The sequence below is a fragment of the Amphiura filiformis genome, chromosome 7 (genome assembly GCF_039555335.1).
Source record: "Amphiura filiformis chromosome 7, Afil_fr2py, whole genome shotgun sequence".
Classification (NCBI taxonomy): Eukaryota; Metazoa; Echinodermata; class Ophiuroidea; order Amphilepidida; family Amphiuridae; genus Amphiura; species Amphiura filiformis.
The window spans coordinates 21762030-21775863 of record NC_092634.1 but is presented as its reverse complement, the minus strand read 5'-3'; the positions used below and the strand labels follow the sequence as shown (position 1 = coordinate 21775863).

Here is a 13834-nt window from a genome sequence, read left to right as displayed (position 1 = left end):
GGGGCTTTTAAAAGTCCCAAAATTGTCAATTTTGTCATAATTTGGATTGTGAGTTTTATTTAATTTTGAGTAGTCATGTTTTTGTCTCTGAGTTTTTCATTTTGTGGGACCACACAGTGTTTTGTTTTACATACATTGAAAACCAGCTATAGTTCGTCTTCAAAACAGTATTTAGATATTGTTTTTTACTGTACCTCTAAAACTAATGATAATAAGTTACAAAAGTATACATGTTCAGAGAGGAAATAATACAAGGAATTCGATTAGCATAACAGATTCCTGCAAAAATTAGCAATTTTTGAGAAAAATGACACAATTTGATTTTACTTTACTGCCTCCAGGAAGGTATAAGGACTATATAAAGTCATGATAAAAGGTATGACAGGATACCATTCTTAGCTCATTATGACAAATTAATTAATTGTTCAGTGTTTTTTCATTTAAGATATTAGTGTAAATAGTGCTAGGTATATAATGTCCTTCGTAGGCTACATTCTTTTCTATCTTAATAGTATACATATACTTGGATAGTTGAGGTATAGTACAAGTCATTGTGCTTTACTACTTTTTCTTACGCTCGTAGCAATCGGAGCAAAGGTTAGGAAAAATATGAGTGTATTAATTGTGTAAAATAAACTGGCGCATATTCCGCATACTGCACACAGTTTTTTTGGACGCGTTCATTTTCCTTGCGGGTTGATGCATTTATATTTGCTTGCATTTTCTTACATTTCTAGCGACAATTTTGTTATTAAAATACCAAAAATCACAGGATTTCTTTCCTTGTGTATGTAAACTGTTAGTAAATGTGCATCACTTGTTGCTCGAGAAATTGTATAAAATAATCTAATTGTACTGAGATGTTGTTGCATCTAATGCACTCCACCATGCGGGTTGGTGCATTAGACTCATCAACATCTCAGTATGCATGCATTATTTTGTACAATTTCATTCCCAACAAGTGGTACGCATTTATTAACCTATGAATATTTCTTTTTATTTGTAGATTACGCTTGTCCAGATTAAACGAAGAAATGAGAGAGACGGAAGGCGCCGGGACAGGTAAGATCATATGTGAATTAGGACATAAACACATTCCCTTACTGCAATTCACTGCTGTAGCAGTATTGTGAGTCAATTCACCCTTCGCACAGATCTGTCATCTTGCTACCAAAACGAGGTTATCCTTGCAAACGCATGCGCAAAATTTGCATTGTTGTTTCTCTTGCTTTTCAAGCAACTGGCCAGAAGGCTTTTGCAAAGCTTACATGGTAATTAAGGCATACATATACACAGCACGCACTTTGGGGGTATAACCTTGTTTTGAGATGACTGTGTGATCGACGCATATAGTGATAACTCAACAATTTTCTTTTTATGGCCTAATATGTTTATTTGCTTTATCAAAAAGTAAGCATTATATTATCTCACCAGCTACTGTGTTTTATATATGGTGTATTTCACCTAAACATAATTAAATTTAAATATTTAAATTTGGGTATTTATATTGTATGATGCCAATCCACAGGCCTCTTACAAATCTTTTAATTGATTGTGTAGAGTAAATTTGTATTTTCATAGGTCTGGCCTAGTTGGTTGGAAGTGCTTTATCAAGCTGACATAGTATGGAGGTGGTGTTTATCACTGCTGGCCCCACCTTGAGGGAGTCTTGATTATAAGAGGGCCCAAACTCCCCAAGACAAGTGCAATCAACTGATGATCCCGCTGGTGAAAGCACAAGACAATTTCAATCTGTGGTCTTTGTGTATATTTAACCTGTACAGTCACATAAATGTGCCAAAGCATAGCAACAAAAGACAGTATTAATATCACTGAATGTATTCTATAATAAAAGTGTTACTTTCAAAATATAATTTTATAAAAAATTAAATTAAAAAAACATCAAACCTTTTAATCTTGATTATTTTATGTTCATATTGTTTAAATTTCATTCTTCTAATGGCGTCTTTCTTTTTATTTCAGGAGATGAAACCTTCCAAGATGTGTTCAGAGACTTTAGCAATCTTGCTTCGAACAATCCAGAAAAACTCAACAGGAACTTTCTTCAAGGTCAAGAAAATGATGATGCATAGTCAGTCCCCCTACTCCTATAAGCAGTAATCAGAAATATGCACCTGTAGCTTGTTGTCTACTTGTTAGTGGCTTAACAGAACCAGCATACACGTGCTCAAATGCATTGGAATGTCTCACAAAATGACAGAGTCCTATGGAAAAATATGGGCCTTAGCGATGATTTCTTTGCAACCTGCAGAAGCTGTTCTGGGTGTACCAGAGGCAAATGAGCAATTGAAGAAACAAAAGGTGAAGAACTAGCAAACAGTTGACCAGACCAATATTCAATGCATTTATCCATGTTTTTACAAGATGTTGAGGAAATGAGTACATATCTTAATGTTGAGAGCTTGAGGCTTATAATGTTAAGATTTGGTATAAGAAGCTGCACAAACATTCAACTTGTTCTGTTATGGAAATTGAGAGTGCTCCAGTCTCATGGTGTGATCAACAAAGAACATAATAGGATCAAGCATTGTTTTGTGCTATATATTCTTCAGTCTGCTCTTTTATGGAAGTCAAGTCTCAGTCTCAAAATGTGCACACAATTAAAAACATAGGATCAAGAATATTATTACTTTTTTGTTTTATTCTTTTTGTGAGGAAAAGAAACTTGATAAAAGGAGGTTGAGGTGTGTTCAATCAAAAAACTTCAATGTGATGGAGGAGAAACAGGAAAATAGTGGAAATGATTTACAACTTCTTTATGGAATTTGAAGACCTTGAGGAAAAATGGCATACAGGATACAGGTTATATAACATTGGTACTCGGTATTGTCATTTGGACAGTTAAATAGGTTCAATGGGCTATTTCATTTAAAATCCACACTACCATGTGGAAGATTTTAGAAATATCTTGCAGGGGGAGTATGTTTTTCAAATGTAATTGGTCAGAGCAAATCATTTTGAAACCTGTACTCCCTCTGTATTATGGCTTTTCCTATATCTTCCACAACTGGAGTGAGTATTTCAAATGTAAGTTACCCAATTGTCTATTCTATTCAAAATTTTTACTCCCTCTGTGAAAGACTTCAGCTAAATCTTCCACAGGGGTAGTGTGGATTTTAAATGGAAGGGCCCGATATGTGTGTGGATTCTTGTGCACCATATGGACATATTTATCATCTCTAGAATCTAATACCCAGTTGAAAGTGGACCAGGTACTATAATTATTATACATTTTGTCACACTCAGTTGTTTGGCATTAATTTGGTACTCTTAGTTGTTGTTTTTTCTCATGATGTAGGTACATTTATGTGATAATTATTTATAGTAAGTACTTTTAAGAAATTAGAAATTAGATAAGTATTTTGTGTAGGTATTTCTGTAGGAGTACAGATAGTATCAGAATGTACGGTATATCAGTTGGACAACCTCAAAGAATTGAGGGAGTGTGGATTATTTACAATATGTAGTCAAATGCTATTGTAGAACTGCTGTTAAAATGCCTTGTATAGCTAAAGAGTGGCTGGGACTCACAGGAATTGGTCTGCTACTGTATGGGCTATTCCAGTTGAAATCCATGCACCCCATTTGGAAGGAAACCTACTTAAGGCAGCAGAAAATCCTGACATCACATGCCCTTTTGCTGGTTCGGGTATACAATTCTGTGCAAGAAAATAAACAGGGTCAATATTGCCAATTATGAATTGGTGACGTCAGGTTTTCCGCTGCCTTTAGACACGACCTTAATCTTCTACACAGGGCGTGTAAATTCCAAATAGGGTTACCTGAATGGGTGACTCCATTTGAAATCTACACCCCCTGTGTAGGCGATTAAGGTCATGTCTTCCATAGGGGTGTATAGATTTCAAGTGGAATAGCTCAATGGTTGCTTTTACAGAATAAACACACTTCATTCTGGTGCCATCTATCCATATGAGGATCTCTTTCCTTTTTCTTAACGAATGGTAAAAAGTAATGAACACAAAGAATATTGTGCTTTTGTTAACTTACGCAAAAAAAGCTCAAAACCGACTGTAAATATTTTGTGATAATTATGCATAAATATGAAGTGAAGACAACTCATCTAATTGCAGATAAATTATCAGGAAGTTAGAGGAACAGAATAGATATGATGTGGATAGAATTATCAGTTTAAAATTAGTTTTGATTAACTTTGTTTCGTAAGCGTCAATTTCTTTTTGAAATTTTCAATTGCATAGACACTTGCAAAATAAAAATTTAACAAAAATAGTAATTTAAGTTTCAGTTAAGATTAGGCAAAAATATGTCTGCAATCATATGGTGCACTCTAATATATAATTGAAAATATATATACCATAATCTGTAATATAAAAACCTAGTGTTATATGGGGACCAGATATCTAATGCCCCCCTCCTGTGTGAATAAAGTCAAAAGTATTATGTATATTATATTCTGATGTTCAAAATTCCCTCCCTACAAGTAATAAAAAATATTAGACCAATTAAAAACCTTGAAAAAACTTGCAAATGTATACTGCACAATTCCAAAATGTACACAGTTACCGGTAATAGTGGCCCAAGTTACTCTATATAATACATAATATTTGAAGAACTTTTTCTCGCTAGCCAATTGGATTTCATCCACTCAAGTGACTTTTTGTGATTTTGTTGGTGGTAGTTTTTCCCGCGAATATGGAACATGTTGGAATTATTACTGTAGGCAGTCTACTAAATTGAGAATTTCAAATTAGCTTATTATTTTGTTTTCATATATTGGAATTTGCATAACAATCAAGCATTTACTTTACTGGGCCAATTACCTAATTGTTTTATATTACAAATAACCATGAAATACATTTCCCTGTCACGCCTTTGGTTGTATTATCACTGATTCAATTCAATGCAGGGTGTCCCAAAAAAGGTCCGTTCATACTACCACCGCATTTGCGATGCGTTGCGTTACCGCACTGCATCGTACTGCAAACTACTGCATTACGATATCGTAATGAAGTTAAATACATTTTAACTTGGAAATGCGACGAGTTGCGTTGAGTTGCGGCGAAAAGTTATTCAATATATCGGCATCGCAAATGCGGTGGTAGTATGAACGGACCTCAAATGGTTGTAACAAATTTGCCTTAGCAAGGTGTATAATGCCTTTAGGCTCAGTACTATAATCCCTGTTGCAAACCATTCTCAGTTGAGTATGTTAGTGTCCTGGTTATCATTTGTAAGAGCCGAGGCTGAAGATATGAGTTATTCTGAGGGAGGGGGATTCTTCATGGAAATGAGGGTACAGGGATATGCAGCAGATTTGGGGTGCATTTTCAGCTACTTTGTTTTATTGATGGCCCTCAATTTCATGAAAATTTAATTTAAGAATGGGTGTTTATTCAAAATTTTCTTGAAAGGTGCAAAATTTTCCTTGCTTTTAGCAAAACTTGTGGAAATTTGCCAAAAATTGGTATAATTTTGTGTCTGTTTTTAGTTAAATGTGGTTTAAAGTCGGTTAATTTTTAAGAATCCCAGTCGCGCATCCCTACCCAAACCAAAGTGAATCCCTGGAACCCGGTCTTGTAGTTATTTGGTCAAGTAATGAATGATCTTGTTTCATTCAGGCAGAGAGGACACAACTTTCATGGACACATGCCTGCTCTATGATCAAAGTAACACAAACAAAAATTATGATGTCAACTTTGTATAATAACAGTGCTCAAAGTAATTGAAATACATGCTCAAAACAAAATGGCCTGCTATCTCTCACCAATTTGTGAGACATCAAATTAACCTAAGTATAATAGTGCCATTCAGCTGTACATATTTTTTGTTTGAATATTATTTTGAATATGTACCCTATCATTTGTTTTTTGTTCAAATTAAAAAGTATGATGATCATTTTTTCCAACCTGCATTGTTTTAAGAAAGTAATAATAAAATGTAAAAAAGTATCAAGCAATGAATTAATTGCACTTTTAAGATAAGTTTAGCAAATGGAGTAATGTAGTTGATAAGGTCATCATCCGGACCAAAGTAGAGTACCTAAACTTTGTCCCCATATTAGTTCAATGCATCCAACTTGCGGCCTTTAAAGGCTGCATGTTGCAACCTTTAAAAAGGTTTGGATAATTTGAAAAACTGGCTTTTTTGATGGGAATAAGCAAACTATGATGAAATTTATCAGTTTTGCCATCAAGCCATTTGGACCTCTCGTAAACCAGAGGTCCTGGGTTCAATTCCTGGGCAAGATCACTTTTCCTATTTTATCCTTTAATAATAGCTCATTATAGTTTTGTTAATTATCTGGGTGATATCCCCATGCTTATGGACAAAAGTAATGACTTCAATACTCTGATCAGCTCATAATAGGTGGATCTCATAACATTGTGGATTGATTTAGAGTACACAGTTGGACAGAGCACCTGTGTGGTATGTATTGCGTGACTGACTCATGCTTTTGTGAATTTACGCGGGCATAAGTTGGGATGTTATTGACTTGAAAAAAACCTAAATAATTCTTGCATATTACGAGCTGATCTAGTATAGTTTGAAAAACATTTTCTGACATGTTACATTGCTGATTAAATTTGAAATTCATACTCCCCCTGTGTTACAATTTTTCAAAATCTTCCACAGGGGGAGTGTGGGTTTTAAATGGAATAGCCTTGTTTCTGTATATCTCATAAATTTGATGTCTGAATCAAATGACATTTTGGAAATAAGTTTTTTTTGGAGGGGGAATCTATTGAACAACACCCCAAGATGATGTTAGTATCACAAAATGGCCCTGTAATTTGAGCAACCTAAAGTGTGTTTTGTTGCAGTGTGACATAAAGTATGTTGCTATACCAATACTAGTGTTATTTGTTGAATGTACTCTGTCTTTATATACAGTACATTTAAAGTACATACCAGATGTACTTTTATTTGAGCTAAAAGTAGTAATGTGTTTGTGCTTCAGAGATGCCACTTTTCCTGATTTATCAGGAATTCCTGATTTTTGCCAATTTTAGACATAAATTAAGGATTTTTTGGCAATGAATAAGTGGCAACGCTGTGCAACTTCCTGATTTTGTTCAACAAGCAAGTGGCATCTCTGGTGTTTGTGCTATTTAGTTTTCAATGCAAAAAGCATGACAAGAAAAAGCAACACAAAAAAAAAGGTCAATTTTTGTGGAAAATGTGGTGGCTCAGGTTTGGAATTGTGTTCATGGGCTGGAAAATCACGTAACCAATGAAATCAAAATTGGTTTACTCTTTAGTATGCAGTGCAGTTGTACTCCTTGGCAATTGTCTTCCTAACAACATGGAAAAAAATGATGATGAAGTATCATTGATATTGCAATGTAAATAATTATAGAGATTATTAATATCAAATTTACTTTAAAGTGGAATCTGAAATGTACTTTTTAAAAAAAAAAATATGAATGTTATATAAAAACCAAAATGTGATGTATGTTCACCTCAATTATTGTTATTGTAAAAAGCTCAGCTCATGTGGCACAAAATAGTAATAATGATATAGGTTTATCATTTCAAAAAATTGTTTCATCTTGTGAATGTGATGTGGTGGGAAACATATAAGGATTAAGTTCATTGTATTATTCATTATGTAAGAGTCATTTACTCAAAATAAGTAATTATATAATATTGGATGGCTTTGAGTGTGATACGAGAATATACCGCACGAGCCATAAAAATTTTCATGGCGAGTGTGGTATATTCTTGTTTCACACAAAAAAAGCCATCCAATATTATTATTATTATATAATATGAAGCTTTTTCGATGCTTTTTGAGTGCCAAAGTATCAAAATAAACATGTTGGTACAATTTGGAAACCAGTTGTTAGTGTTATGGTGTAATCATTTTCATCATGTTTGCCGGTGGTACAGATAAACAAATTGCGTAACTTAATCAATTGCGCCTGCTTTGGTTTCTCCGCGTGCTTATGTATACAGCGTAACACGCTACGAGTTTTGTGCCCCAATTCAAATGTGCGCACCCGTTCAGTACCAGAATATCTCGCATGGTATTACTGTGCAGTATTGAAAATTTGTGGTATAGCTAAAAGCTTCATATTATATAATAATAAGTAATACAGTTTAAGTGATACAAAAGCTTACTATGAGTGGTCTTTATTTCACACTGGTTATGAGAAGATCAGGAGTAAGGTTAACATTTGAAGCTGAAATTGATTACAAATTTATTACCGTACTACTGAATTTTATTTGCTTAAATTGCACAAAAGATTTTTGCATTTAGCTTCTTTGAACGATGAGCTGATAGATCAATAGCTTACTCCTTTTGATAAAGTGACATCACTGTTGAGACTTGAAAGCAATACATTTTGTCACATGACCTGCAAGTGTGATTGCTCTTGAAGCAGTGCTGGCACCACGGGGGCATGGGGGTGCTAATGCTCCCCCCAGTCAGAACTCTTTCCCCTGTTTCCCCCCAGCAGGAACTCAAAAATACGAAAATTTACACTTTTTGCGGCTATTTTGCCCAAAATTGGTTGATTTGGCCCCCTGTAATTCACAATGCCCTCCCCCCAAAAAAAAAAAATTTCTGGTGCCGCCACTGTCTTGAAGACAGGTTGTGTAAATTAAAAAGTGGCAAGTCCTTCATGTTCAATGAGAGACTTGAGAAAGGCATTTTCCAACTTTCATTTATTCAAAATCAATCAAGTGTGAAATTCAGCTTTAATCTTAGGTATCACCAGCACCACCTGGCATGTTGAAATGCAGTTTGGGGAGCCCTCTATAATTATAGTTTTGCCTCACATTAAATGTGTCCGTGAAGTGAATCACATTATGTATATCATCTGTGTTGTATTAAAATAAGTGTTTTGTTTATATTGCCTTCCTTACTTATGTGTGCTGGTAAAGTAATTATTAAGGTTGATTTGTTGTTCATCTACTTTGAAGTGGATTTTTATATAATTTGCAATGTTTTTCATAAGACACGAGGGGTGTCCAATAAGTTCCTGCAACCATTGTGTATCTCCATTCAGGGGGTACTCAAGTAACTTTTATTTCTACAATAATAACAACTATACACCTTTTATCTTTCAAAACACACAATTACTATTACCTTTAAAAAGCCATAATATACGATTGTGGTCAAATTTTGTTATTATTTGCCAAAAATTATGAAAATAATATTAGCAACAACTGTTGCGAAGTAAGATTTTCCACTCATTTTAAGCAGAAATGATGTTAAATGAAAGAAACCCTACTTCCTATCTTGGTTGCTTATGCTTTATTGAATTACATGGGGAGAGTGGTAATTCAAAACTAATGTTAATACAAACACAACACATTTGGCTGATTCCAATTACCGTAAGTGTAAGTTGCACAGAATTAGAGAAGGACAACCAGGACACAAACGCCATCTTCATATACAGGCATATGGAGCAAAAAACTGGGGGTATTTGGTTTCCCTCGGAATGCGCTAGAGGCAATTGTTGTTATGCAAGCGCGACATGGATGATAGGCGCATTTGAGAGACGCATACCCCCAATGGTTTTCTCCCTATAGCTGACAGCGCTATTGTACTATATAGGGAGTCCAGGTTCCACTTCTCTAATTCTGTGGTAATTTGGAACAGGTGTAAACATTACAGATATGCAAAAAAATCAGGCTTGGAAAAATTAATTGCAAAATAATTGTACATTATGGCTTTAAAGTGGAACTTTTCATGTGATTAAAAGTTCTTATGTATGTATGTGACAGAATTAAACAAATGTGTCTGAAAAGAATGCTCAATTCTTTTTGCATTAATGGTTTTCTGTAATATTTTGCAGTAATCCTTTGACGAGAGCGTATTTTAAGCGTACATCACATATTTACTGCGTTGAAATGCACTTGTAGCTGATGACTGCTGAGGCAATCTGCTGTTGCTGAGTGGAAATTTATGACATGCAACATCATGGTAGTATGCGCTTTTCAAAGGTTGACTGCAAAATATTAAAGTACATGTACAATATTTATATTCAGAGAATCGTAAGTCTCAGAATAAAACATAGAATAAAAGATAAGTAACTCATTTTTTTTGGATCAAATTACCTATAATCAAGTATTTTGAAACTTTTTACCTTGGCTCAAAAACATCAGATTATACTAAAACTAGATTTCGCGGTTCTCGGGGTGGGGCGGTTCTCGTGATAGGCCTATTTCTAATGACCCAACACCCGTTACCCATATACCTGCCCTGACCTTTTAAACTACTATGAACAACTCTCTTTGTCTTGTAGCTGTAATGCTTATGCCTACTTAGGTAGTTAGGTAGGCCTACCCATAATCTGGAAACCCATCATTCCCTTCTTCCAAGCCCTGTCACCACATTGGAGGACCCGAAATTAGTATCTGGACGTGGATATAGGCCGTTACTAAAGTGATGAAATCAATCGGGAGAAATAGGCCTATTGATCCGATGAGATGCACCTGTTAGTGTTAATCACACTGTAATGCGCGCACTGTATTCCGCGCCCATACCTGTTAGTGTTAATCACACTGTAATGCGCGCACTGTACTCCGCGCCCATTGATACTCCGCGATAGCACACCGCGAGCACGCGATAGTGCACAGCGCGAACGGGAACCACGCGAACGCGATAGCGCACGGACGGACGGACACGCCATAATTAGTATTAAGATGTGAAAATGATACTGAAGTCCTTGAATAAAATCCTTATGAATGTTCATAGTTGGTTTTATATAAATCCTAGATTTAGAAAATGTTAAAACAAACTATCAAAATCAAGATAAACAAGAGACACAAAGTATTGTTATGAGAAATAATAAATGCATTGCATCAGCTGCAGGACTTGACAGTGATCCTTATATAAATTGGTATCATATGAAAATCAGTTGAAAATCATACACTCCCTATGGAAGGCACAACCTTAATCTTCCACACAGGGAGTGTGAATTTCAAATGGGTTTACCTGATGGACTTCATTTAAATCTACACCTGTGTGGGAGATTAAGGTCATGTCTTCCTTAGGGGGTGTATGTCTTTCAACTGGAATAGCACAATAATGTTTATGTCGTAAGCAAATAGAGATAAGTCCTTTCTGATGGGTCCAAGCAAATCAAGTCGGATGTTGCCCGAAATCAATGTTGACTTTTCTATATTGTTGAAAGTCTGTGTTATAAATGGTTTATTTTACTGAAAGTGCTATCAAAATGGGATCATTTCAAAGATGTGAGCTTTTATGGAGTAACCCTAACAAGAGGGAAAAAATAAAAACTGCAAGCTTGTTTTGCCTGTATCCTAAAAACATTTATAACTCATTTTATTTCATGGCGGACATTTACAAGGTACTTTAATTTTTATATTTGTGTGCACTGAACACACATCTACAGCAAAAATAAAAACAAGCCAATGTGCTCTTTTATGTAAGAAAACCATAAAATCATGAATTTACAAACAAGTTGCTCAAAATTGTCAGAGCATTAAAAATTACACACAAAAAATGACCACTTCTACAGTACTACATTTATTAGTGTAATTGAACCTAAAACATTTTGCCAAAATTAATAAAGATATTGCTAGGTATACTTTTTCATATGTATATATGCATGAAATGGTAAGCTTGTTGCTAGAATAAATGGCTCGCTTATGTAATTTACATAAATATGTCTCTTATACTTTCCATAACATACAACAATCAAGCAGGCTGATCCACAAGTAAAATGACACTGATTACATTAGGTAACAAAAAAGCAGCCAAACCCTATTATGAGCGAAATTTGGACCTGTCAAGTAGACTCGGCTGATCGCCGTTTATTTTTTGTACAAATCATCCTTTGAAAAATCACCAAAATCACTTAAAAATTTGAAAATTTGTTTTCACTCACTTTGTTTGCATTTTTTAGTCAAAAATCAATCCAATTTTGATATAAAATTGATGGTTTGAACTCATGCACAAATTTATTGAGTCGAGAGCTATGAGTTTTAAAATATTGGACGAGACGTAGTCGAGTCCAATATTTTAAAACTCATAGCGAGACCAATAAATTTTGCATTGGGTGAAAAAACCATCCAATTTTATCATTATTATGTTTTCAGAATCTTTTTCAAAAGACAAAATTCAAATTTTTTTCAATTTCTTTTTTTTTCGTGATTTTTTTTGGGGGGGTCAATATCGACTGATCTTACATGCCTAGAGCAAAAAAAAATTTTCCGGCCTGTTTCCGGACTTTTTTGGCCCTACTTCCGGAATTCCATAAGTTTCCGTAACATTTCCGTCAATGGGGATCCATTTCACCAAAATTTATGACGATTCGTAGCGATTCGTAAGTCTCAAAATCCATCGTAGCTTTAGAACGCATTATAAAATACATTTCACTAAAATAATTTACAAATCTGCACTTCCCAGAGACCAGTAGTCGCAGTACCAACACTAGAGGAAAAAAATTGGGAAAAATACCCTGTGTCTCATGAAGTTACGTACTCGTTCCGAGTCTTTCGTAAGTTGCGAAATGATATAATTGAATTATGAGGGTTAAAAATATGAAGTAATAAAGTGTTTATAATGATATTTGATAGGCAATAAACTGATAAAGTAAGCGTAACTTAAGCTGCAAAAACAGAGTGCAAGCCTGCAGCCAGTGCAAGAGCCAAGGCAACAGTGCAGCTATGCAGTTGGGTGGACTATATTTGCCGATTTCATCAGCTTATCTAAAACCCTACCTTGTCTGTGCTAACATCATTCACACCTTGCAGAGTCTCAAATTAGTTCAAAAAGTGATATTTGGCACTTGGCAGGTATAAATCCTCTGGTTTGGTCAGAAGATTTGATAATTTTTGATGTCCGATTGTGTGAGATTGCCGAATTCTGCAGCTTTTACGTAGTGGTTTAGCATCGGTTTTTACTAGTTTTTTGTACTTTCCAAGGATATTTCAATAAACCACATTAATTTCTTCATTTCTTAGCTGAAACATGCATTTAGTACACCACAACGTTGATTTTCAAGCCTAGAATCATGAAATTAAACATCTCTTTCCGCGTCCGTAGAAAATCAAATTCTCCCGGTTTGACAGCAAAATAAACAAAATCGAGTTCATGAATGAATAGTCTCATACAGTGCATTTGTGTTCTCTCTTGACACATACGATCGGTCGATTTACAATACGTTAAAATTGGCGGCAAAATCAGCGATTTTAAAAATCACGGGGATTGGGATCCAGGTGGCGCTAAAATTGGATTCAAATGCATCCAATATGCTATTTTTTGATGTTTTAAACTGTGTGGAGAGGTATAGGAACCAAGATTCTGAAAACATAATAATGCCAAAAAGTGACTGATTTTACATGCATATATAAGAAAATCTGGCCCGGTTGGGCCTCTAGGAAGGATGGTTACAATGTCTCAGTGAAGAACCCTATACCAAGTACATACCCAAGGGAATATTATAAAAATTGCACAATTCCAGTAATCTGTTGCCTGAACACCAAAATGTATCAGGTGGTCTCTTTGTTTTCACATGGATATACGATGTGTTATTAATCTAAATAATCATAAAGCAATTTCTGCACATTTACTGTGACAATGTGAATGTAGGCCATTATTAACATATGGCAAATGTTTTTTAGTGCATGTAGAGGTCATCTGTTGATAAATAGAATAATGGTTGAAATTTAAACCATTTTTATTTTTATGTTAAAATTAATTATGGGCATTATTCAACGTAATTAGCACCCGGGTGCTTAAGGCAGTCACTTTCTGGAGGGGGGGTAGGGTATCTTATTAAAACAATGAAACAAAAGTCAAAATTGGGAATTTAAAGTACAGAATATCTGAAGTCAAATTTATCATAATCCTAAACTG

At 34.8% G+C, this 13834-nt stretch overlaps 1 protein-coding gene across 1 annotated transcript in view; it reads left to right on the top strand.

Annotated features, from left to right (window-relative positions):
• The window catches only part of LOC140156881 (arf-GAP with coiled-coil, ANK repeat and PH domain-containing protein 2-like), a 65688-nt gene extending 59119 nt beyond the window's left edge, over positions 1-6569 (top strand). The window contains 2 exon segments of the mRNA XM_072179897.1: positions 1007-1062; positions 1984-6569. Coding sequence (XP_072035998.1) covers positions 1007-1062; positions 1984-2093 — 166 coding nt within the window. The 3' untranslated portion in view covers positions 2094-6569.
• The last annotated feature ends 7265 nt before the right edge of the window (positions 6570-13834 follow it).